Genomic DNA, 22612 nt, shown 5'->3' on the forward strand with positions numbered 1-22612 from the left:
AATGCACATGCACAATGAAGACACGAGACCCTCTTAGTTGCTAAATGAACGGGCGCCATGAAAACAGATGGAGAAGAACAACATGATGCAGCATTCTAGAATCACGGAGCCCAAGTTCGGGGTTTTAAGTGTGCACACGAGGAGTTCAGGCCTGTTTTCGCGTAGAAAAGCAACACTGCTGGCGCTGCATCGTTTAAAGAGAGCGTCTGCTTGGCAGAAAATAACCAACAGTGTAAATGCGTGAGTTTCCATATATTCGCACTTTAATTTCGTAATGTGACCAGGGGAAAAGGCCCTTACAAAAATCATGTATATCTGTCAAGCGCAGATTTATTCTACTACTACCAGGGGTGAAAGTAGAATTTTTCTTTTGCCGGTACTATGACAAATTATTTCCAAATATATATTTTTTAAAGCAGTTAAAGGAAATAAATGCACTTGATATCAAATTTTATACATAAATAACGTGTGTAAACAAGGTGTTTTTGTGAAAACAATCTTTAATTGAACATTGAGTTTTTCAGAACATGAAAAATGTGAACATCCGAATTGATCAGAACTTGAGTCATCCTTAATTAGCTGAACTAAGTCATAATGTCCCAAAGAGGCTGGTAATATTCCTCATCAGTTTTAGGGGATCTGCGGGCCATGCCACTTGTTGTGTGCGCTGGTCTCCTGCCTTTTCCTAGCCAGGTTTTGACGTATGGCATTGGATCCCACTTCATGCAGGGAGGTCCAAATGAGCTGATGAACAGGAGGTTTGAGACATTTTTTGTCGTCATGGTGTCTCTGAGGTCAGTCATTATGTTATTCATGGTACTAAACCCTCTTTCACAATCTGCATTACTGGCTGAGAGTGTGTCCACTGCCAGAAGTAATTGTTTTAATGGAGGAGGAATGCTTCTCCCTCCACTAGCCTTGAACTCAAGATGGGCCTCTTGCTCATTGATGTTGAGACGTTCACACAAAGTTCTGACTTCCTCTTCTCCAAATCGAGGATTGTCTTGATCCTAGTTTTCTGGGTGAAGGACTGCCATCTGATTAATAAGGCTGTTGTAAGCCTCCTTGCGGTCAGCTGTCACGCTACTTGTCTTTCCTTCATGCTCTCCACCACTGCAGTTATGAAGAGAGCAGAGTCAATGGTGGGAGACCTGCCCACCTTTAACTGATGTCCATTAAATTCCATCTTCTGCTCGGCCTGCTCTGCTTCAACAGTGTGTTTTCCTGGGTAGGTTTTCAGGCTCTCAATGCGCTTCAGGTAGTTGGTCATGAGCTCATGGGCCTTTGGAATAGTAGTTTTTCTGTTCTGGAGAATTTCAGACAAGTTTTTTAGTTCAGTGAGAACATCCACCATCAGTGCCAGACTTTTGAGAAAATGAACAGTGCACAACTTAGACAGCAGACCACTGAACTTGGCTCTCTCTCTGCTGTCTCTGCTGTTGTCCTCTGATGCTTTCTGGAAATGTTGTGCCAAGGCTGAGTATGACTGCCACACTGCATTGACTGCCCTCCAGGATGAAGCCACCCAGCGAACGCTGAATACTCTACCAATCCTTTTAAGGGTGATGTGCAGATTGTGCGCACACTCACTGAGCTCTCTAGTGTTCTTGGGTGATTGGCTGTAAAGTGAATAAAGGGAGTCAAGGAAGGCCTGGAAATCTTTTGTCCCCCCTGTTTTATCAAGTGCCTGGTCTGCAGCAAGCTCCAGTCTGTGATTCAAACAGTGCCAGAGAACAATAGATGGAAAGTCGTCTTTCAGCAACTTTCCAACTCCTGACTTCACCCCTAACGTCACGCTGGCCCCATCACTACAAAATCCTATCAGTAGTTCTTGCAGCAACTGCATGGTAAAACCATTTTTTAACAGGCAGTTTATGAGTTTTTCTTTGATGTGGGCAGCACATAGGCTGTCCAGGTCCACAAGGTCCAAGGGAAAAGCAATAGGTTCCATAGCTCCATCTACACTTGCTTTCACAAAAACAATGAGCGTTGATTTGTTACCAACATTAGTTGATTCATCAGCCAATACTGTTATCTTGCTCCTATTTTGTATAATTTTTGTCATAATTTCTTTCTTCATTTGTGAAGCCACGTGATCCACAATATCAACACACACAGTTTTGCTGTGTAAAACTCTCCCCATGTTGATTGAGTTGGTCTCCTGTAGATCAATCAAACTTTCAAAGTCAGTGAATGGTTTATTGTACTTGGCCACGTAATAGGCTGTCCTGAAGACCCTGGCAGTTGTCTCAAAGGCAAAATCTTGACTCTTGGTATTCATGTTTACAAGAGTGTCTTTTTTCGCTGTCTCTTAAATTTTCACAACTTCTTTGTGAGCTGCTGAGTTTTTGTGCTCATGTATTTTTTTTCTCAATGACAACAGCTGAACATCTCTTGTGTGTCCAGATGGGCATATCTTTCCTGCTACCCAGTTAGGTGCAATATTTACCCCCCGAGATGAGGCAACACCGAGATCTTTTACAGTGTGGCATTTTTGGCAGCCAAGCATTCCGTTTTTGGCAAATATCCATTCATTTTTCTCTTTAAACTGTTCATACTGTTCTTTTGTCCAGATTGAAGGATACTCTGGCAATACAAAAGGGTCACCTGAGCTTGATGGCCCTGGTGTCTCAGTGGGTTCTTCAATGCAATTTGCATTTCGAGTTTTCACTTTTTCATCCTCTCCTTCAGAAGTGTTTGTCTGCACATCTTCATCCTCACTTTGGAATTTCCTCTTAAATATCTGATTTATATTTCTCTGCATGCTCTTCTTTTTTTGCTTTTTCTTTTAAATAACGTGCTGCGTTATTTTTCCATATCAAGATTTCCTTTGTCTATCGTGAACTAAATTTATATTGAATTTAAACTGACCAATCACATTAGTGACGTGAAGTTTGATTCATTTATTGTTTTTCGCGTCCCGTTGCTCCTCCGTGTGGCATAAACATTAATGCTCAGTTGGCTGATCGAATTGAATGTCCCCCAACAAAAAATCAAACGTACCACGTTTCCACGCATGCGCATTAGGCTTGTTTACGGAAGCGAGAGCGAAAGCTACGAGGCAGACCGGGAAAGAGATCCAGAGCATTTTATCGGTCGATACCCCAAATAAAAAAATGCTTCTGTCATGTGTTATGAAGTGAAAACAGGAACACAGCGGATCTCCTCCCAACTAGAACGGCGTTCCGCCTCGAAATCTTTTAACGGAACGCCGCTCCGGACCGTTCCGGCTTACTTTCACCTCTGACTACTACTCAAGTATGGCATTTAGAAATCTATTGGGTTTTTGTGAAGCTGTTATTCTGGAGCTAGAATAACTCTACCTATGATGAAACACAAAAACATCGTACAAAAAAAAAGAAAACTGTAAGGAGCCGTACAAAACGGTAACCTTAACTTTTAAAATGTTTCCATTAAAAGGCAAAATGATTTATTAAAATTAAAACAGCCTAATGATAAATTGGCCAATTTAAAAAAAAAAAAATGAGAATAACAAATGGGAATAGCCGCTAAACATTTACATTTAACAATTGGAATACGCATTGAAACAAATCTTTCTTTAAATCTAATATTTATCTCTTTATGATTAAAGTCTTTCTTCTTTACTATTTAAAAAAAAAAACAGTTTCTATGTTACAACTTCCCATTTCCTGTTATTAAATGTTATTTTGTTTGTTAAAGAATGCTTCTAAAAATATAAAGGATTGTTTATTTTTTATCAATTTAAAGTGCCTTGCTGCATCACTGGATCCCGGCTAAAGGTTATCCCTCTTTTACGCCCAGACTCATAAATTGGTGCCTCTTTTTAAAAATAATGTCTTGTGTATTCCTCATAATAATAAGTTCCCCTTTGCACCATCCTTCCCTCCCTTTTGGTTAAACCCATTTTCTTTCATGTCTATTTGTGTTGTTCCTCTGTTTTGGACAAAACTCTTCTTAAAAATGATTTACCTCTTTAGTAGTCTGTTTGAATTAAATAACTCTGATCACCATTTTTAGGATTTTAGATGTTCATTTCTTGATTTTTAATTGCAGCTGAACACTTTTGAGGCATGAAAGACTCAAGAAACACAAACTATTACCTGTTACCTAAATGAGGGAATATTAATAAATGACACTATGCAGATCTTTGGAATCTACAATGGTTTGTTTTTGTTACATTTGACCAAGTTAATGGTGTTTTTTCATGTGAGATGAACAAAAACCTATGGATCACATGAGAAGACACAATACCACCCTTTCACAACCATCTTTGCTGCTTAGTTTTGAAAGTTTACAAAGTTGCAAACCCAGATTGTGAGTGTCAGCTTCTTGAAATAAGAAATAAGACAAGATTGCCTGCAATCATTTCAAAAATTAGCTTTGAACTTGCATAACACATTCCCCTTGTGGTAACAGCAGAATCTGAACTTTTTTTTAAATTTTTACTACCCCTTGTCTTGCCTTCTAATGCAATAATGTTCACCTTTTTTAGAATCCTGAGAAAAAGCGAGCCCACAATATAGATTCCCTCACAGCCTTAATTTTTAAAATATAAAATCTGAAAACTACTGTAGCTCAATCACATAAATTATGCATCGGTTCTTTTATAAATATTTGTGATTGTGAAATCTATGGTGAGGCATGTGGAAATAATACTAATACTATAAGACATATTCCAATGCACTGATCTTTTAAAGTGTTTAAACATATTTTCTTATTAACATTCATTCTGTAGCTCTGTAGCTCTGAATTGCAATTAGAAAAACAGTTTTAAAAATGTATTTCTACTATCCCTCTTTGTTGTCCTGCTGAGTCACAGCTTCCTCTAAATGACCGCTTTCGCTTTCTATTTTCTGGAAATGGTCTTAGGTTTGAGCCACCAGCAGGTGTCGCTGCTGTGCCTTATATTCAGTACGTATGCAAACATGTTTTTATGTTATGGAAGGAAAGGAAAAGGATTCCGCACCTGTTTGATGAATAACAAAATAAAGAAATGCCGCATAAATAGATAAAAAGAAAAGAAAAGAAAAACTCCGCTCACCGTTGAAATAAATGGCAAAAAAGGAGATAATTTGTTTGGTCAAGAAAAAAAAGAAAATGTAATCCCACAAAAAGAATGACTCATGTTAACTTTATTTTAAATGTGTTATGATAAACTATATTCCTATAAATCCCACAGTGGAATTGGCCTGAGAGATATGACACTTTAAACGCGTTTTTTTTACGTCGACTGAAGTGTTATTGTATCAATGAAGACCAACAATAACTTATAGAGGGACCTCGCACTTTATTCACTTCCAACTTCTTAGCCATACATGAAGAACTAAGGCTCAGGTGAAAAGGCAAACTCTGTATCACTCCGCGTAGGGAACTATATTCATAGTATGTGAGACATATCACAACATCCCCTCTGTTTAGCTCAAATCTATATCACAAACAAAATAAAGTGAATATGCTAACCCTCAGATCACTGTAACAATAACAATAGCACATTCTGTGTCATGTTAATAGAAATTAGAAACATACATTCCCATTTGTCTTGAGCATCATTTTTTTTTTTTTTACATCCGTTAGGGTCTGGAAAACAGCATAATAACAATACGAAGTAAAGAATCAACAGTTTTGATTTTTCCTCTTGTTTATAGATCAAAGTCCTTGTACCGAGATGGTTTGTTTATAACTCTACCAGATCGTGTGCAGGTCGGTGGTGGACTGTTCTGTCTTTCATAGTTTGTGGTTGTTGTGCATGGGGTTTCAGTGATGGTCTCTGCAGAGTCATTGCAATCCTCTTGATGCTGGGTTTGTTGTGGTGCCTCTGCAATTTGGTTCCTCCTTTCGTTGATCTGTATATGTGGTTTAAAGAGTTCTCTTAGGTGACTCCTGCAGCGTCTGATTTGATTTCCGTTGGGTGTTTGGACAATGTAGCTTCTTGGCTCGGTGCTCTTTTCCACTACAGTTGCTGGGTGCCACGTTCCCCTTTCTTTATTTAACACAGTCACATGTTGTCCTGGTTGGAGAGGTGGTAGCTCCTTACGACTGTTTCTGTCGTGGTGTTCTTTCATATTTGCAGTTCGTTGTTCTAGGTGCAGTCTGTGTTCTTCTTTGCCAGGATCTGTTCGACTTGGTAGCAGGGTGGTGACAGGTCTCCCAAAAATCAGTTCTGCAGGTGATGGTAGTTTACTGTCGATTGGTGTTGCTCTGATCTGTAATAGTGCCATTTGTAGATTTCCACCATATTTCAGTGTCTTCTTGACGATGGATTTGATGTGTCGTACATGTCTCTCGATGAATCCGTTACTTTTCGGGTAGTGAGGAGAGCTGGTGATGTGTTTGACTCCCCACTCCTTTGTGAACCGTTTGAAAGCTTCTCCTGTGTATTGTGTCCCGTTGTCCGTCAGTATTTCATCTGGACGTCCAAATAATGACACATACGCTTGTATTTTTTGTGCAACTGCATGACTTGATGTTGTGTGCATCTCATCCACCATAGGGAACTTGGAGTATCTGTCCACAGTCAATAAGTAGTGGCGACCATTCACCTCAAATAGATCTGATGCGAGTGATTGCCACGGCTTTGTTGGTACCTTATGTGGTTGAAGAGGTTCCTTTGGGTTTGCATCCTGGTATTCAATACACACTGAGCAGGATCTGCACATCTTCTCAATGTCGTCGTTCATTTTGATCCAGTATACGCTTTCTCTTGCGAGGCGACGTGTTTTCTCAATTCCTTGATGACTGGAATGCAGTTGTTTTAGAATGCTCTCCGTCATAGAGTCGGGAATCAGCACTTGTCTGCCTTTGAATATGACTCCTGTTTCTATGCCAAGCTCATCTCTGAAGGCCCAGAAGGCACGAAGATGTTTTGGTAAGTCCTGTATTTTTTCTGGCCATCCTTGAAGAATCACCTCCTTTAGTGCACTGAGTTTGAGATCTTTGCTTGTTTCTGCTCGAAGGGTGTTCTGTTTGTCAGGTGAGAAGTTAATTAGTGCTATGGTGTACATTTCAGGGTCTTCCGGTTCAAAAATCAGTCCGTCTATACGTTCATCCAGCTCTATTTCACTGCTGTTCTCTGGGTTGGGTAATCGACTTAGGGTGTCTGCGAGGACCATCTGTGGTCCAGGACGGTACATGACCTCGAAATTGTACCCCTGAACTTGGACTAGCATTCGTTGTAACCTTGGTGGAGCCGCGTGTAGTGGTTTTCTGCATATGGTTACAAGTGGCTTGTGATCTGTGATCACTATGAATCCTTTTCCGTACAGATATGTGTGGTATCGTTGTATTCCATAGACAATAGCAAGCATTTCTCGCTCAATGTTGCTATATCTGGACTGAGTATCTGTTAGTGTTTTGGACCCAAAAGCTATAGGTTGGTTATTTTGCACAAGGGCAACACCTAAGCCTTTCTGAGATGCACACAACATCAAGTGTTATAGTCAAGCTGGGATCGTAGTATTTCAAACATGCGTCCTCAGTGATCATTGTTTTAAGGTCATCAAAGCAATTTTGGTAGTTTGTGTCCCATACCCATGGTGTGTCGTTCTTCAGTAGTCCTCTCAGGGTGTGAGCTTTGTCTGCGAACCTTGGTATGTAGGGGGACAGGTAGGATAGCATCCCAATGAATCTGTGTAACTCATCTTTGTTTTGTGGTGTTGGCATCTTTTGGATGTCTCTGACTTTGGCTGGGTCAGGTCGAATACCATTGGCGGTGTACTGGTTACCAAAAAATGAGATTTGGTTCTGTTTAATGTTACATTTTTCACTGTTGAACACCAAACCTGTGTTTGCAGCACGCTCCATCAGGTTGATTAGGTTCCTATCATGTTCCTCTTCATTTTTTCCATATACTGCAATGTCATCTGCGATGCTGACCACACCTTGCAATCCTTCCAGGATCTGGTCCATCTTTGCCTGAAAGATATCCTGAGACACACTGAGTCCAAATGGTAGACGCTTCCAGCAGTACCTGCCAAATGGAGTGCGAAATGTTGTTAACAGTTGTGAATCTTCATCCAAATGTATAGACCAGTATCCTGCCTTAGCGTCAAGCTTGCTAAATACTTTTGCGTTTGCAAATCTTGGATTTAATTCCTCAACTGTTGGAATCCTGTGCGGGCATCTTTTTAAACTGTCGTTTAGTTTTTTAGGGTCTAGACATATCCGTAGACTACCATCTTTCTTGGTACTGTATGCTAGACTGGAGCACCAATCTGTGTGCACTTCCACTTTGCAGATCACATCCTGTTCCACAAGATTATCGAGTTCTTTTTTGAGCTTGTCTTTTATGTGAATACTGCATTTGCGTGGTGGGTCTTGAAATGGTTCAGCACCCTCTTTTAGCAGGAGTTTTGCAGTCCCACTGAAGTTACCAAGCTTATCAAACTGGTTTGCATAAGCCTTCTTTAAATCTTCTATGGTGTTTATGTGGAGCAATGGATTGGCTTTTTTAGGTTTTGTTGTGGTCTGGCTCTTGTTTTCTTTGTTAGCTGCTTTGCTGACATTAGCAATAGAGTCCACGTTCACAGTTACCAGGTTGAGTGCTTCGCATGTGGGCAGTCCAACTATTGCTGGACCTGGTACATCCACAACATAAAACATGGCGTTAATCCACTCTGAGTGCTTCCATTGACATGGGATGTTTATTTTCCCATAGCATCGGATCCTGTGTCCGCTGTAGGCTGACAGTTTTGCATGGCTCTTTTGGAGTCTGTTCATCGCCTGTCTGTTTCTGCCGTACATTTGTCTGTATGTACGCAGTGGCAAGGTATTCCCTGATGCACCTGTGTCAATTTTTAAACGAAGTGTGTGTTTCTGGCCAGGTACGTCAGGTGGTTTTATATTTAGGATTGTATAAGCCTCTTCTCTTGGCATTTTTGCATCAATGCTGTGCATACATTTTTCGCTGACCGTGACAGAGTGAAACTCTCTTTGATATGGGTCATCTTCACTTGAGTCTGTGGTTTGTATGGCATCTATTTTTCCTTTGTTTGGCTTTTTACGGTCATTCTTGTATGACTGGCTCAGATAACTTTTTTTGTGGTATCTGCCCATTGACTGTGGTTGAGATTTATCTCGCCAGTGTTGGTTGGTATATTCTGTTTTTTTCTGTTGCTTTCTGTTTCTGCAGCATTTAGCCCAGTGTCCTGTGTATCCACATAGGTGACATATATCATTAAAAGCAGGACATTGTCGTGGCTTATGATCTGATCCACATCTTTGGCACAGCCTTCCCCTTCCTTTAATAATAGCATCCACTCTTTCCTTTTGCTCTGTTTTGCATACCTCAAGTTGGTGAAGTTGGAGATTTCCTGCTGTGAGAGCTTCATGTTTTCGTCCTTCAGTCAGGACTTCGGCCAGAGAACACCCTTGAGGCTTGCTGTAGAGCTCATTTCTGAAAGCTTCATGCGGCGTGCTGGCTATGATCAGCTCAATCAGGCGTTCATGGAGTTCTTCATCTGTGAATTGACATTTTAGTGCAAGAGTTCTTGCTCTGTTTATAAAATCATCAATACTCTCGCCTGCTTTCTGTCTATATTGCATAAGATGCAGTCTGTGAATTCTGAAGTTGACATCCAACTTTAATTGTCCTTCAAAAAACTTCCACAGATTTGCCGGGACTTGTTTTTCAGCCGGACTTAGTCCGCTAGCATTTAGCCTCTTTAGCCCCTCATCTCCGATGCCTCGGCATATTTTCCTGGCTTGTTTTACTTCATCTGAGATCTCCTCATCCTCTAGGTACAGGCACATTTTTTGCTTGAACAATGAAATTGCCTCACCCAGGTCCGGGTCGGACCAGTTCATAGTAGGAAGATGCGACGCCATCTCGAACCAACAGGCTACATGTGCAGTTAGCTAGCAGCAGCACGTCACTTATCCACGGACAAGTTGTCGCTTCGGTTCGCGTCGGGGAAATTCTTCTCCTCTCTCGTCTTTTTTTTTTTTTTTTCAATCTCTGTTTTCCGCTGCCACCATGAAGTGTTATTGTATCAATGAAGACCAACAATAACTTATAGAGGGACCTCGCACTTTATTCACTTCCAACTTCTTAGCCATACATGAAGAACTAAGGCTCAGGTGAAAAGGCAAACTCTGTATCACTCCGCGTAGGGAACTATATTCATAGTATGTGAGACATATCACAACATCGACCGCAAACGTTTTTGTTCTCCTCGATAGATTCTGCAAAATATTTTTGCTTATGAATAAGCTTTGAAAAAATCTGACTTCCTTATAAAGTGTTATGAAAGGAAAGTTGTCTCAGGTCAAGTATTTTCGTCCTTTAATGGGGCACAAATGTATATTTGCATATGTAAATTATACAGATTGGCACGACCCTCAAGTCCCGTGGGAGTTTCCCCTCTCAGAGGGTGACGTAACATCTTCGGGGATTTCCGCTCTTGGAAGCAGCCAATCATAGCGGTTTAAGTCCCACCAAGCAAAAGCAAACTTCCACTCGTGTCATCATTCCACTTATGGGTTCAAGACGTTTGGTGTCTAACATCGACAGTCCAACTCACCGTACGGACGGAGTCTTACTGCGGCAATCTCGCTCGAAGAAGTCAGATTCCTCACATGCCATGAAAGATACGGATTATTTCAACGGGGCCTCCGGTAGGTTTCCATTCTCTCTCCGAGAGTTTTGACTTTATCGTTTGACCTGACATGCTCCTCCTCACACCTATTTGTTCTAGCGGAGGAGCCATCACCCAATCCTGGTAACCCCGCTGTCCTGAGCGGCTCTCACAGCCACTTTCCCCCCTCCAGCCGGGATTTAGGTGAGTTCTGCTAGCTTTAGCTTCCCACTGAAAATGGCTAACACTGACAGGGCCTCCTGTGGGCTCGCGCGCCCTTCCCTATTTTGTCTCAAAATATGCTGCAACATGTTTTTTAAAGTCAAGGTGACCTTTCTCTTGAATGTTAAAACCTTATTTTTTTCTTCTTCTTTTTTTCAAAAACTTTTTTAGTCATTCCAAGAGACAATTCAAGTAGTGTAAATAAATCAGAATTATTATTCAACTACCTAATGTTGCACAATCTATTGATTATTTTGATGGCGAATTTTTTTAGTTAAGGCAAATACATCCAGGTTAGCTATTATTTAATATTTACTTAAAGCGGCTTTGTTGTTTCTCCCGATAACTGCACGCTGTTTACAATAGTTGTTTACGTTTGTACAGCACAGCAGGGGGGTATTCCAGAAAGCAGGTTATGTGAGTTACCACGGTAAGTTTGAGGCTAAGGAAGTGTATAACCACTGCTTTCAGTTCCAAAAACAGAGGTATGTTTCAGGGGATGCTTAGTTCCCATAGCAACTCATGCTCTGAACATAACCTGGTCTGGATCAGGTTTAGTTGAAGGTTAGTTTGTTTTCAGACAGGTGAAGCAGCATAGCGTGTCCATTTGAACTGAAGATAATTTAGAGCAGGAGTGTCAAACTCATTTTCACCGAGGGCCACATCAGCATAGCGGCTGTCCTCAAAGGGCCAGATACAACTTGTACCTCTAACTACTCCTTAATGTTAAATAACTCATTATTTATTATAACTTTTTAAAGTGACAATTACGGTTGCATAGAAAACACATGTTTGCTTCTCACTCCAACATGAATCCTTTTAAATTTTGTCTGCTTATTAAAACCCACATAACGCCATTAATGAAGGATCAAACTGTCCAAGGGAATAAAGAAAAATAACATAAAAATGAGCTAGAAAGAAAATGTATTACACTTGTAACATTTTGTCTGCATAAAGACATAAGACCTGCAAACATTGAATAATTACAGCAACTACACATAAATAATATGTAATCAACTAAGGAAATTTTTTATTTTATTTTAAGAAATTAAAAAACTTATGTTCTCGCGGGCCACATTTGGCCCCCGGGCCTTGAGTTTGACATATGTGATTTAGTGGATGAAGAAGCTCAGATAATACTTTTTCCACCGTGAGAGGGTGATAAGACCACATATCGATGTTGCAGAGATAAACTTTTTTACATTAATCTAACTTTATTATTTGCTTCAGTTAAGATTTATCATTTTTTTTAATTCAGTCAACTTAAAACCAACACGTAGTTATCAGACATTTATTTTTTACTCTCATTCAAATTAATTCAATTAAGTAAGTGTAACGTAGGTGCTGCTGTTAGATCGTCAGTGCAAGGAATTGTGGGATACCACTCCCTTTGCCTGTCTGGACGGATTTGGGTACAAGTGTAGGTTTTTGTCTAAATATGATTAGTTGTAGCTGTTTTACTGTGTTTTGCCGAGTTATTTTGCCCTGTTATGTCTAATTCTTTCTGCACCATCAGTGAGAGGGAAGGAGAGGATGATGAGTTTATTTAGCACCCCTAGTGCAAAAGTATAGTACAATAACTGAAGTAACAGTCAGTCATGATAATTAAATGTGTGGTGTATGTATTGTAAATCCACACTGTATCATTTATTTTAATTTTATAAAAATGAGAAAATCTCTTACTTAAACATATGAAAGTTCAAGAAGTACAATAAATGAATATGAAAACATTTAATTGAATTGAAGTAATATAACATTTAGTTAGATAAATATGTAAATTTGAGTTGTAAAAAAAATATTGAGTTGGATAGACGTAAGAAATCAGGTTGAATAAATTTAACTCTATTACTTGTTACCAATTGAATTAATTCATTTAAGTTTTTTAAGTTGTGTATTTATATACATCACAATATAATTGGAAATAAGATGATAAACTTGTGCGTTTACTTTGTCCGTTATTTTTTCCAAGCAGAAACTCTTTCTTTTGCTGATGATGCAGCCGTATTATGTTTTCGATGGTCTTATAATCTTAACACGCCGTCATTAAAATCTCAGACTCAGTTTCACTAAAGTATAGCGCTCTCTTTTTTTCTCCACGCGTTTCCATGGTGACTCCGGAAATGGGCGATCCATTGAGAATCTCTTTATGTATTTGACGTGCATGTGCATTAACCCAGGGATACCAAGTCGAGCGTAATTAGGCTTACTCATATCTGGTCTTTTGGAACCGACATACCCAGAGTCAGCAAGTTCAGGTGGATTTCAGCCAGAGTTCAGGATTAAAGTCAGGGTAGTTTAAACATGCTTTCTGGAATACCCCCCAGGAAACCACGTTTTTGTCAGGCAGAACTGACCTCAACCATCCGTTTAGATCACAGTGCAGGTGTGACAAACAACTGGAAAACAACAAAACTATTTACCTGTCATATAATAGAAAAAAAAACAATTAGATCAGGATAAGACTAAAACCTGACATCCTTCCTTTTAGGTGGGTTTGCAGACTGTAAAAATGCTTAGAAATCTCTTTTACTGCCTTGTTTCAGTTTATTGCAGTATTTAGTCTTTTAATCAGGATTTAATTGTCTTTGAAAGTAGATCTCATTGAAGAATACATCAAGGAGCATAAAGAAACACAGAGGGACTCCCTTCCTGGTCCACCTCCTCCTCCTCAGGACCTCCACAGCCAGACCGTCCCCAGCCAGAGCCCCAGGAGCGTTCGGCAAAGCGCCAGATCTAATCCTGTTCTGGTGGCGAGAGGCGCCACGTGCAAGGTAAGCGTGTATGAGTTGTTTTTAGCTGTGTTGTATGCACCGCTTGCATCAGTTTGTGTTGGTATGATGTGGTTTTCTGCAGTTTTCAGGTTAGAGGACAGGAGTTCAGTTTAGGTCAGGGTTTTGTATTCATCCAGGGTCTGAAAGTTCACTTCAGGTAAAAAAACAAACAAAAAAAAACAAAGAAAAGGACAAAACTAAAATATTTACAGAGCTGCTTTGAGTTTTCATATTTTAAATTGGTGATCAGGAGTCCTCACTATTATATTTATTGTAAATTAAACATCTTTTGAAGCTTTTTTTTCTTTCTCTTGAAGTTTATTGCACAGTGCTTATCACAGATATTTTGGATAAATGTGTTTGTTCAGCCACATAAACCGTATGAGGGGAGGATTTAAACCCAGACTTGCACAGGGAGAACATGCAGCTCAGAAAATGCCCATGTGGGATTGGAACCAGGAACTTGTTTGCTGTGAGGCAACATTGCTAACCGCAATACCATCTTGCAGCCTTCGATGCATGAAAAGCGTTGAGGGTTATTTAGTTTGACCTACTTCCTGCACACATCACCAGCTATTCATGGGCTTGGTTCAGCTTTTCTAGAGCAACCAGGGAAGCTGATGAGTTTTCTCACATGAAAGGAGCTCTGAATGCTGTTTTTGAAAGCGTGGTTGTGCACTCTGGTCATGTTTTGTCTTGGTTGCTATGCAGCCTGCAGGCGGTTGCTTGTTTTGCTGCATCCGGGCATCTCCACAGGTCAGACAGTTTGGTAGGAGACTCGTGGTTCACAACCAGCGAGGAGATCAGAGAGGTTGTAATCTGATAGGAGCGCTGCAATGCTTTCTCCTGCTCAGACATGCGACGGTAAAAAGCAGAAGACTGTCCTTGCTCTGCCATGTTTCTTTGTTATTGCAGGACATGTAGAAGTCTTTGGGACACACCCCCCTGTGAGTTTTCTTTGCGGGAAGAGGTCGGGGGGAGGCAGAAGGGCGTCTTGTAAAGGAGTGTAATTTGAATCCTGCTTTCGATTTGCTGTCCCTGAATGTTTACTAGCCAAACCCACTGGAGGTTAAAGGTCACATTTTTTCCGCCCCTAGTCTATTCTGCCATTGGTGCATCAATGTTAGGTTGAGCCGACTTCCTGTTTCACGTTCGCTTGCTCGGTCTGCCAGGCCTTTGTTTGGGATTGACGTTTTATGGTGGGCCGGTACGTCCATGTTTATGCGACAGACATCGGTAGTTCAACCGGATCTTTGGACAGATGATCCCGTATCAGGACGTCACCTGGAATTCTGGATTTAAGCTTTTGTAATCCCACGGGCGGAGTAAGGCAGCTGACAAAGGGGTCTGCTTCTGGATCTGTCTTCCCGGCAGGTTTGCTCAACTTTCTGTCTCTGGATCCCCACTTAGAAAAGAATAAAACAAGTTCCAGGTAAACGTAATTTATTCTTGGCAGGTTCTTTGCAGCTGGGGGCTCAAAAGTGTGTAGCACAAAAATCAGCAAGGGAGTCCCCAGACTTTCTTTGCTGCTTTTGCTTTCTCTCTCCTTCTCTCCGAAGTGTTTGAGGGAGCGGAAAAGCTTGGTGGTCTGTGGTTTAACGGAAAAAATAAGACATCAAGTGCAGCGGAGGAGCACATGGTGAAAGGCTGTGTGGTGATAGGAAGCACATGTATGAAGGGAAAACAAAGCCGTGAGGCTCTTGTGATGGTTTCACTTCGCTGTTGTCTTTTAAATTGCTGAGGAAACCTCAGCAATTTAGTGTATTTTCTAGAAAATAACCTTTGAGGACTGAAGTTGTATTGAAATACTTTTAAAAACAACCCAGAAGCTCTCCAGCATTTTCCTGTGAAGTCGCATTGCGTGATCATTGCAGATGGGGTGGTTCCTGTTTCAAAAGTTCGTTAATAGCTGTGGTCATTAAATTACTTTAGCAAATGTCCACAGAACAAAAAAAACATTCAATAACAAATGAAATGTTTTTGCCATTTTTCTCCCCCTGCTCATCCTCTCACCTTATCTAAAGCTGTTTAAATGTTTTGACTTGCAAATATAGTTTGGTCCTAAATGGAAACTTTAACCAAAACCATTCAGTGCACTTGAATCAGAACATTGTATCAGTTTTTACTTCGAATTTACACTATATTGTGTTAATTTTAATGTTATTTAGGGGAATCAACAGATTGAAAATCCCCTTAATGTGTCTTCCTGTATTTTTATTTTTCTATGTTTCACTCCTATAATTGACACAGAAGAAAGTTATATTTATCTTGTAATTTATTGATTCTGTCAAGCTCAGCATTCTGTTTAATTCCTGTTTTCCTCCTGAAGTGATTAAATAGGGCGGTGAGCTGCAAAGTGTTGCAGGAATTTGTACGGTAATTTTTGGCTAAAATGTGAGGAAATAGGAAATCAATATAAGAGAAGGTTGTGATGGTAACATATTGGAGTTGCTGTTTACAGTGGTTGTGTTTGGGAATGTTCTCCACAGCCAAACATCCACCAGCTGCAGATGACAGCAGATCCGTCCAGAGAGATGACATCCCCTCGTTCTTCGCGGGTCACCTCGCCGCCGTATCCGAGCGCCACCTCCTCCCAGAACACGAGCGGCACCGACTTGCTGGAGCAGATACTAGAAAAGCCCAGGCTGGTGGTGGTGGAGGAGCCCAAAGACAGAGGGATGCGCTTTCGCTACGAGTGTGAGGGTCGCTCGGCTGGCAGCATCCTGGGGGCGTCCAGCACCGATAATCACAAAACTCAGCCCGCCATCGAGGTGCGTTTGCTTTCCATTTTGGACTGCGGGGGGTTTACAAGCTGTCAGAGGCGGTTAGGGAAGATCTAACCACAACTGAAGGTGTCTGATACGTACCCCTGTGCAGACGGGTGGGGCCTGAAAAAATGTGGGTAGGTAGAATCAGTCAGAAAGTCCCCGTAAATCCCAGCCCAACTGTGGTCAGCTTTGCTGCAAAACAAACACTAATGCACCGCTGATTTGATTTAAGTGATTTAGTGTCTGCTGAGAGGAAGAAAATGAAAAAAGATCAAAGATTGCTGTAAAGAACAGAGATGAAAGGAATGTCTGTTTAAACCTCATTATTAGTACATTATTATAAGTCCAAGGAAGTGGGAAATTTTGTTTCATTTATTAAAGAAAATGTAGATATTATTATTTAAAGTTGAAACAGTTGGGGAGAAACACAGTTTTTCCAGTGTTTCACTCCTGCTCATTGATCTGTTTTCTCTCAGATTCAAGGTCCCATCGATCGTTTAAAGAGGGTCACTGTCACTGTTTCCTTGGTGACCAAGGATCTCCCACACCGACCTCACCCCCACTGCCTCGTGGGTAAAGACTGCCCACCCGGATCAGGGATTTGTGTGGTTTCTTTCAATCCTCACAACAACCGGTGTCACAGGTGCTTCTTTTTGTTTTTTATTCTAATGAAAAAGTAACTGGTTTTAGTATTTATTTTTCATCGAAATACAGGAAAAAGTGTCAGCAAAGATCCTTGTTTTATCCTCACAGCTTCGCCAACCTGGGCATCCAGTGCGTAAGGAGAAAAGAGCTGGAGGTTTCGCTTCAGAAGAGGCGAAACCAGAACATTGACCCGTTTCAAAGTAAGCAGAACATCCAGGCCAGGACGCACAAAGAACAACACACATGCTCCTGTCCTCCTGACTGACATGACGGTGTTTTGAAAACCCCTCAGCCGGTCACTCCAAGGGCATCGAGGACATGGACATGAACGTGGTGCGCCTGTGTTTCCAGTGCAGCTTGGAGTTGGACGATGGCAGGAAAGACATGCTCAGCCCTGTTGTTTCCAAACCCATTTATGACAAGAGTAAGTCGCTGCAGAAGTAAAAACATAAACCTCTCCTCTAAAAAAAATACATGGAAAATGTCTGGTTGTCATGCTTTGCCATCTTTAATTTTTTTCCCCCAAGAGGCTACAACTACGTCAGAACTGAGGATCTGCCACCTGAACCAGTACAGAGGCTCCTGTAGAGGCAAGACGGAGATCTACATGCTGTGTGACAAAGTACAGAAAGGCAAGAAACAGACAAACTCTGCTCATTGTGATAAGAAAAACACACTGCAAGAATGTTTATTTTATTCATTTTTGGTATGTTTTGTATTCTGATTTTCACGTTTTCTGAATTATTGAACTTTTTGCAGCTGTTTTGAGAGTATTTATGCCATGAAGCTCTGCTGTATTTGTCCATATTTGTATGTTGGGGTTTAAACAGAAAATGTATTTTTTTCCTTTAAATAACATCTCGCTGTGTTTTGACTTTGATCCACAGACGACATTGAGATCATCTTCCGGCAGGGGTCGTGGAAGGCGAGCGGCGAGTTCGCACAGACAGACGTACACCGCCAAATCGCCATCGTCTTTAAGACTCCGCCCTACCAAGACCAAGACATCACAGGGGAGGTGGAAGTTCAGCTTTCGCTGCGCCGCGTCTCAGACCAGATGGAGAGCGAGCCGGTCACCTTCGTGTACTTTCCTCACAACCAGGGTTAGTCCGGAGCGCTTCTGCGTAACAGTAAACCGGTTTGACGGGGGAAAGTTTAATGACCTATTTTCCCCTTCAGATCCGTATGAAGTGAAGCGGAAGAGAGCCACTATCAAAAGAGACATCGGTTTCTCAGAGAGACCTTGTGGAACAGGTGAGGTTTTGACGTCTTCTCTGTGAGTTTTTGAATGTAGTTATAGCAGATTAAAGCTGTTGGCCTGGACCTTCTGCTTTTTCAGAAACACATTTGCACTGCTCACTATAAACAAATGCCTGAAATACCCTTCAGCATCCGTCAGGTCATAGTTTTAGTAAAATGTAATCAAATCAGCCACATCCTCTGAAAGCTGCAGAGTGACGAGAAGCTGAAAACCTTTGGGTGAAAAGAAAGTAAAATGAACTTTATTTTTCATTCCCACACACTCTACACATTTTAATGTGTCCCAATGGGACTATTTTATATTTAGGCCATTTTAGGATAAAATATGAAGGAAACGGTGAATTCGTGGCTGTGATCCCACATCTCAGTTCTCCAACCCACATCTTTTTCTGAGGTTAAACCATTTCTGCTCACTGATAAACAAAAATGCGCTTAGTCAGTACTAACTCTGCCGTGAACATAAATATGTTTGGGGAAAGAAAAAGTGTCACTTTTAAAGCCTAACAAAATCAGCCCTGAGTCACCACCATCAGGGGAGGATCAGTCAGTCGGATCAGTTTCTCATTTTGTAAATGTTGTGTCATTTATTTTTCTATCCTCAAAATAATTTCCTCATCTGTATGTTTCCCCTATTGAAAACCATGGATTTATTTTGCGTTTGCTCCCTTTGCATCTGGGAAAATAACACACTCTGATTTTACTCTACACCGAAATACATTTTTATATTAGACATTTATTTATTTTACATGTATTTTAACGGAAGAATCAGCAACAAATTCGAATTTACAAAAAATGACCTGGCAAGAATCCCCAGCAAATCAATTCAATGAGGAAAAAGTGTGTTTTTCTTTTTTTTATTCAACAGTTTTGCATGATCTCCGAAATGAAGCTAATCATCCTTTTGTAGTCATGAGTCGACCGTTTTTGACAGAAAATCTACAACTGGTTCATTTAAGCAGCAAGAAATACTATTTGTCAGTGTTTCATTGCATCAGGAGGAGCAGATAAATTCTTTCCCACAATGTTGGCTTGAAGGAGTTTTCAAGTTTGGATCAAAGTCGGCCTAAATTCTCTCTTCCTTGAATTATGAAATAGTCAACAAACCGCTGAGCCGGACACCCGCAATGCACGGAAACATGAATGCAGAAGTCGTAAAAGTCCACACCTGGTTCATTCCATCTTTCATGGTGCTTCAATAAGAACAATAACAAAAATGACCTGAGAGAAACAAACATTTTAAAGAAGTAGTCCAGTTTTCACAGGAGTCAGCAGCGGTTGGTTTGACAGTAAAAACTGTTAACTAAAGGATTTCAAAACACCATGAGAGGGAAGAAACCCCCCCCCCCCCCCCAGGAGCTGTTGCCCCTTTTGGGAAACTCCTACAGGTTTATCAAGGATTACGGAAGATGAAGGGAAGAAAAAGTCCATGGGTTGGAGAATAATAGAATTGTGTTTTTCTTTAACTTGCATTGCAGTTTGGTGAAAAAGGAAACAGTTTTGTGGTTTTGATGAGAATCTGCGATGTCTAAACGGGCAATCGTCCATCTGCTGTGTTTTATTTCTGCAGAGAGCGCAGCGCCACCGGAGGAGGCCGTCTGCACCCTCCTTGACAATCACAGCGTGCTGTTGCCGGAGGTGCCGTGTGGGGTGGACGGCTCCTACAGTGAGACCCAGAACTCCAGTAGCATCTTGGATGAAACAACCCTCATTAATCAGCTGCTAGACATGCCCGAAATATCTCAAGCGCTGTCCGATCCGGACTTCTTGTCAACCCTACCTTGTGTTTTCGATCCTGGACTCGATACCATCTCTGCCACCATGAATCACAACTTCAACCCGGGCTTTGGCCCGTACCCACAGGACTTTGCCCACTTCAACGACATGCAGTTCAACATGCTGGTCAACGAGAGCCAGAACTCTCAGGTGGAGGCGCAGGACAGTTCGGTGCAGGTGAAGATGGAGGAGGACCTATGACGGCGGGACTTCAGGGCTCATGTCAGATCTATATAAATGCAAAACGGTTCTTTTGCCCACCTGCCCTCCACTCACGGGTTCTGGTCGCCTTCGATTGACTGAGTGGTTTCCCCAAAGCCTTGCTGGCCAAGGCTCCAGCCACCGGGAGCAGCTTAACATTCCTGAAGGTTTCCTCATAAATGCTGCCAGCATTCATGTGTAATCCTGCTGTTGGCTTCAGCGTTGACTCACCGACTGCTGAAACGAACAGAAAGAAATCCTCTGCCATGCTGTAAATGATTGTTGCCCGTTTAAGCGGTGTGTTTGTGCCGGTGGGAAAGAAGATATCATTAGAATGGAAAAAAAAAAGTCATAAAACGCTCCCGGCCATTGCTTCACATAGTGGGCTGATTGTGCTCTTCTGATAACTGTCTCAGCTTTTTAATATTTAATCCACCTGCGTATCATAGAAAGCATTCCTCCTGTGAGTTCTTTGTTCTGTGGTTTTCCCCGTCTGCTGGTCACATGCCTTCTTGTAATGTCAATATGTCAAAACCAACAATAAAACTTTTAAGTGACTGTGTTTTCAAGAACAGGAGTAGCGATCAGATGAATGTGGTTGCTGCTGCCCACACACATTCCTGACGTCCTCTCTCATCTGTAAAAAAACAAAGATTCAGGCAGCAGGACTTTCACGGCTCCTGGTAATTAAGGTCAGCGCTATAAGGAATTCCAAGCTGACGCAACTCGTTTGTCCGAGATCTGAAGCTGTTTGCTCTCCAAGGCCCATTGCAGTTTTCATTGCTTCACAACCAAACGTAGGTTTTGAAGTTTGAGGGCATTTCTACTTCTGTGTGCTCTGAATTTCCCCATCTGTTGCAATCCATCCAGGAAACGGACTTCAGGAGGAAATGTTTTGTGAAATAATAATGAACCGACTTGTTTTAACCCTTGTGCTATCCTAGGCACTTTAACGTCGGGAGTTGGGTCATCTAGACCCACTAGACAGTGCACTGAACCTTTTTTCTTCAATGATTTGTGATCTTCACTGGTGTCCATGGATTACATGAAATCTTTCCACCTTTATCCAGCTTTGTCATGGTAGGGAGAACACGTCAATGTAAGGGTGGGGTCATCTAAGATAGCACAAGGGTTAAACTTATTTTGTGACCCCCCTCTACATTTCTTTTTCAACCTTTTCCATCATAAAATGAGTGAGCTCGGCTGCTGAATGTTGACATTACATCTGCTCTCCTTGTTTACCTGCCGTGTCGGTGAAACAGGTGTCGCCTTCTTAGCTGTCACTTCACATCAACACAACGCCACGCATCTGCTGGGAAACTCCACACCGGGCCTGTTTTCATGGCCTTTGATAAAGCGATCCTTTCTTTCCTATCAAATGGATTTTCCAGATGTGGAGATGTGCCCGAACATGCCCACTCTGTCAGCTTTCATTTCATTTTAAACGAAAAAGAAAAAGGGGTTTGAAAAGGGTCCTTTTCTTCTACATTACAGCTCTTTACAACAGAGGTAGGTTGGAAAAATCCAAAAAACATTTTAACACATGGTGTACGTATATATTTAGTTGCAATGACAGGTCAATATATATTACTTTTTTTCTAGAGGATCAACTTTTTTTCTACTTCAAATTTTAAAGGTAAACGGAAAGAAGAAGGAATTTTAGCTTTGAACAGGGAAACCATAAAACACAGGCGTCTGATCTATGTTCACGCTGACAGTAAATACCAGAAACATTGAAAGCCTTGTTTAAAGAGGAGGTTACAAATTAACCAAAGGGCATACGTGGAAAAGTGAGGGCTAAACCTACTGGAAAAAAAAATGCAACTTTTGCAGAGAGTGGCAAGAAGATAAGAAAAACTTTTAATGTCATATTTTTAAGTCTATAGTCAACCTTTTTAAAAATAAAATAAAATAGCTTCTAGCAATGTAAATCCTCAATTCACCACAATTCATTCCCAATTTTTGTCCTCAAAAACAGAACATTTAGCTCTTTTATGAAGATTTAGTTGAGTCTGAGTGGAGTTTCAAAGTCGGCTCAGGCTATTATGGTTGAGTTATTATTGGATTGTAAAACAGAAATGAGGTGAGATGCCTCCATAAAATATGACTTTAATGGTTTTGAAACCAGAAGGAGTAAGATAAGGTAAGGCTTTCTTCCTCATTAACTAACCAAAGCAAATATTTACAATGGGGAATTTTTAAAAATATATTCTGATTATGAATGAATAGAATAGTTAAAAAATTATCCCCTTTAAAGACACACAGGGAACAAACATGAGGCTCCACATCCAGTTTCTGAGGTCAACAAACCCCAGAAATGTGGACCATTCAGGCCAAAAACCCAGTTTGGATACTTGCATATGCATATTCAGAACAGGTAGGGAAATTCCAGGCACAGGCTGTATCTAAATAAGGAATT

At 41.0% G+C, this 22612-nt stretch overlaps 2 protein-coding genes across 7 annotated transcripts; one reads left to right on the top strand and one right to left on the bottom strand.

Moving 5' to 3' along the window:
• Nucleotides 1–80: 80 nt before the first annotated feature.
• Nucleotides 81–2693, bottom strand: LOC111948470 (E3 SUMO-protein ligase KIAA1586-like). Of its 3 annotated transcripts, none has more exons than XM_023961747.1 (2): nucleotides 1413–2693; nucleotides 81–1306 (listed from the first exon to the last, which is right to left on the bottom strand). In XM_023961747.1, the coding sequence occupies exons 1-2, from the start codon at nucleotides 2279–2281 to the stop codon at nucleotides 1267–1269; spliced, it is 909 nt and encodes a 302-aa protein (XP_023817515.1). In that variant the 5' UTR covers nucleotides 2282–2693; the 3' UTR covers nucleotides 81–1266. The 3 variants fall into 3 exon arrangements, with proteins under 3 accessions (XP_023817515.1, XP_023817516.1, XP_023817514.1); XM_023961748.1 differs by having other exon boundaries at nucleotides 1405–2693; XM_023961746.1 differs by having other exon boundaries at nucleotides 1392–2693.
• Nucleotides 2694–3155: 462 nt separating this feature from the next.
• relb (RELB proto-oncogene, NF-kB subunit) lies at nucleotides 3156–20765 on the top strand. 4 transcript variants are annotated; one of them, XM_020708252.2, is made up of 12 exons: nucleotides 3156–3258; nucleotides 10305–10593; nucleotides 10674–10757; nucleotides 13368–13546; nucleotides 16036–16317; nucleotides 16791–16957; nucleotides 17068–17159; nucleotides 17252–17383; nucleotides 17487–17591; nucleotides 17847–18062; nucleotides 18139–18213; nucleotides 19787–20765. In XM_020708252.2, exons 2-12 carry the CDS (start codon nucleotides 10455–10457, stop codon nucleotides 20191–20193), a joined length of 1878 nt encoding a protein of 625 aa, XP_020563911.1. In that variant the 5' UTR covers nucleotides 3156–3258; nucleotides 10305–10454; the 3' UTR covers nucleotides 20194–20765. The 4 variants fall into 4 exon arrangements, with proteins under 4 accessions (XP_020563911.1, XP_004075438.1, XP_011480842.1 ...); XM_004075390.4 differs by lacking the exon at nucleotides 3156–3258 and having other exon boundaries at nucleotides 10310–10593; nucleotides 13371–13546; XM_011482540.2 differs by lacking the exons at nucleotides 3156–3258; nucleotides 10305–10593; nucleotides 10674–10757; nucleotides 13368–13546 and adding an exon at nucleotides 14686–14920.
• The last annotated feature ends 1847 nt before the right edge of the window (nucleotides 20766–22612 follow it).

Source organism: Oryzias latipes, chromosome 13 (genome assembly GCF_002234675.1).
Source record: "Oryzias latipes chromosome 13, ASM223467v1".
In the NCBI taxonomy this organism is placed as follows: domain Eukaryota; kingdom Metazoa; phylum Chordata; class Actinopteri; order Beloniformes; family Adrianichthyidae; genus Oryzias; species Oryzias latipes.

Excerpts from the sequence above, each read along its gene's own strand:
- relb (XM_020708252.2), top strand. The coding sequence starts at position 10,455 with ATGGGTTCAAGACGTTTGGTGTCTAACATCGACAGTCCAACTCACCGT. Across the intron at positions 16,958-17,067 it reads CACAACAACCGGTGTCACAG|CTTCGCCAACCTGGGCATCC; the intron begins GTGCTTCTTTTT and ends TTATCCTCACAG. Across the intron at positions 17,384-17,486 it reads CAAACCCATTTATGACAAGA|AGGCTACAACTACGTCAGAA; the intron begins GTAAGTCGCTGC and ends TTTTCCCCCAAG.
- LOC111948470 (XM_023961746.1), bottom strand. The coding sequence starts at position 2,281 with ATGAATACCAAGAGTCAAGATTTTGCCTTTGAGACAACTGCCAGGGTC. Across the intron at positions 1,307-1,391 it reads TTCAGTGGTCTGCTGTCTAA|AACAGAAAAACTACTATTCC; the intron begins GTTGTGCACTGT and ends GAAATTCTCCAG.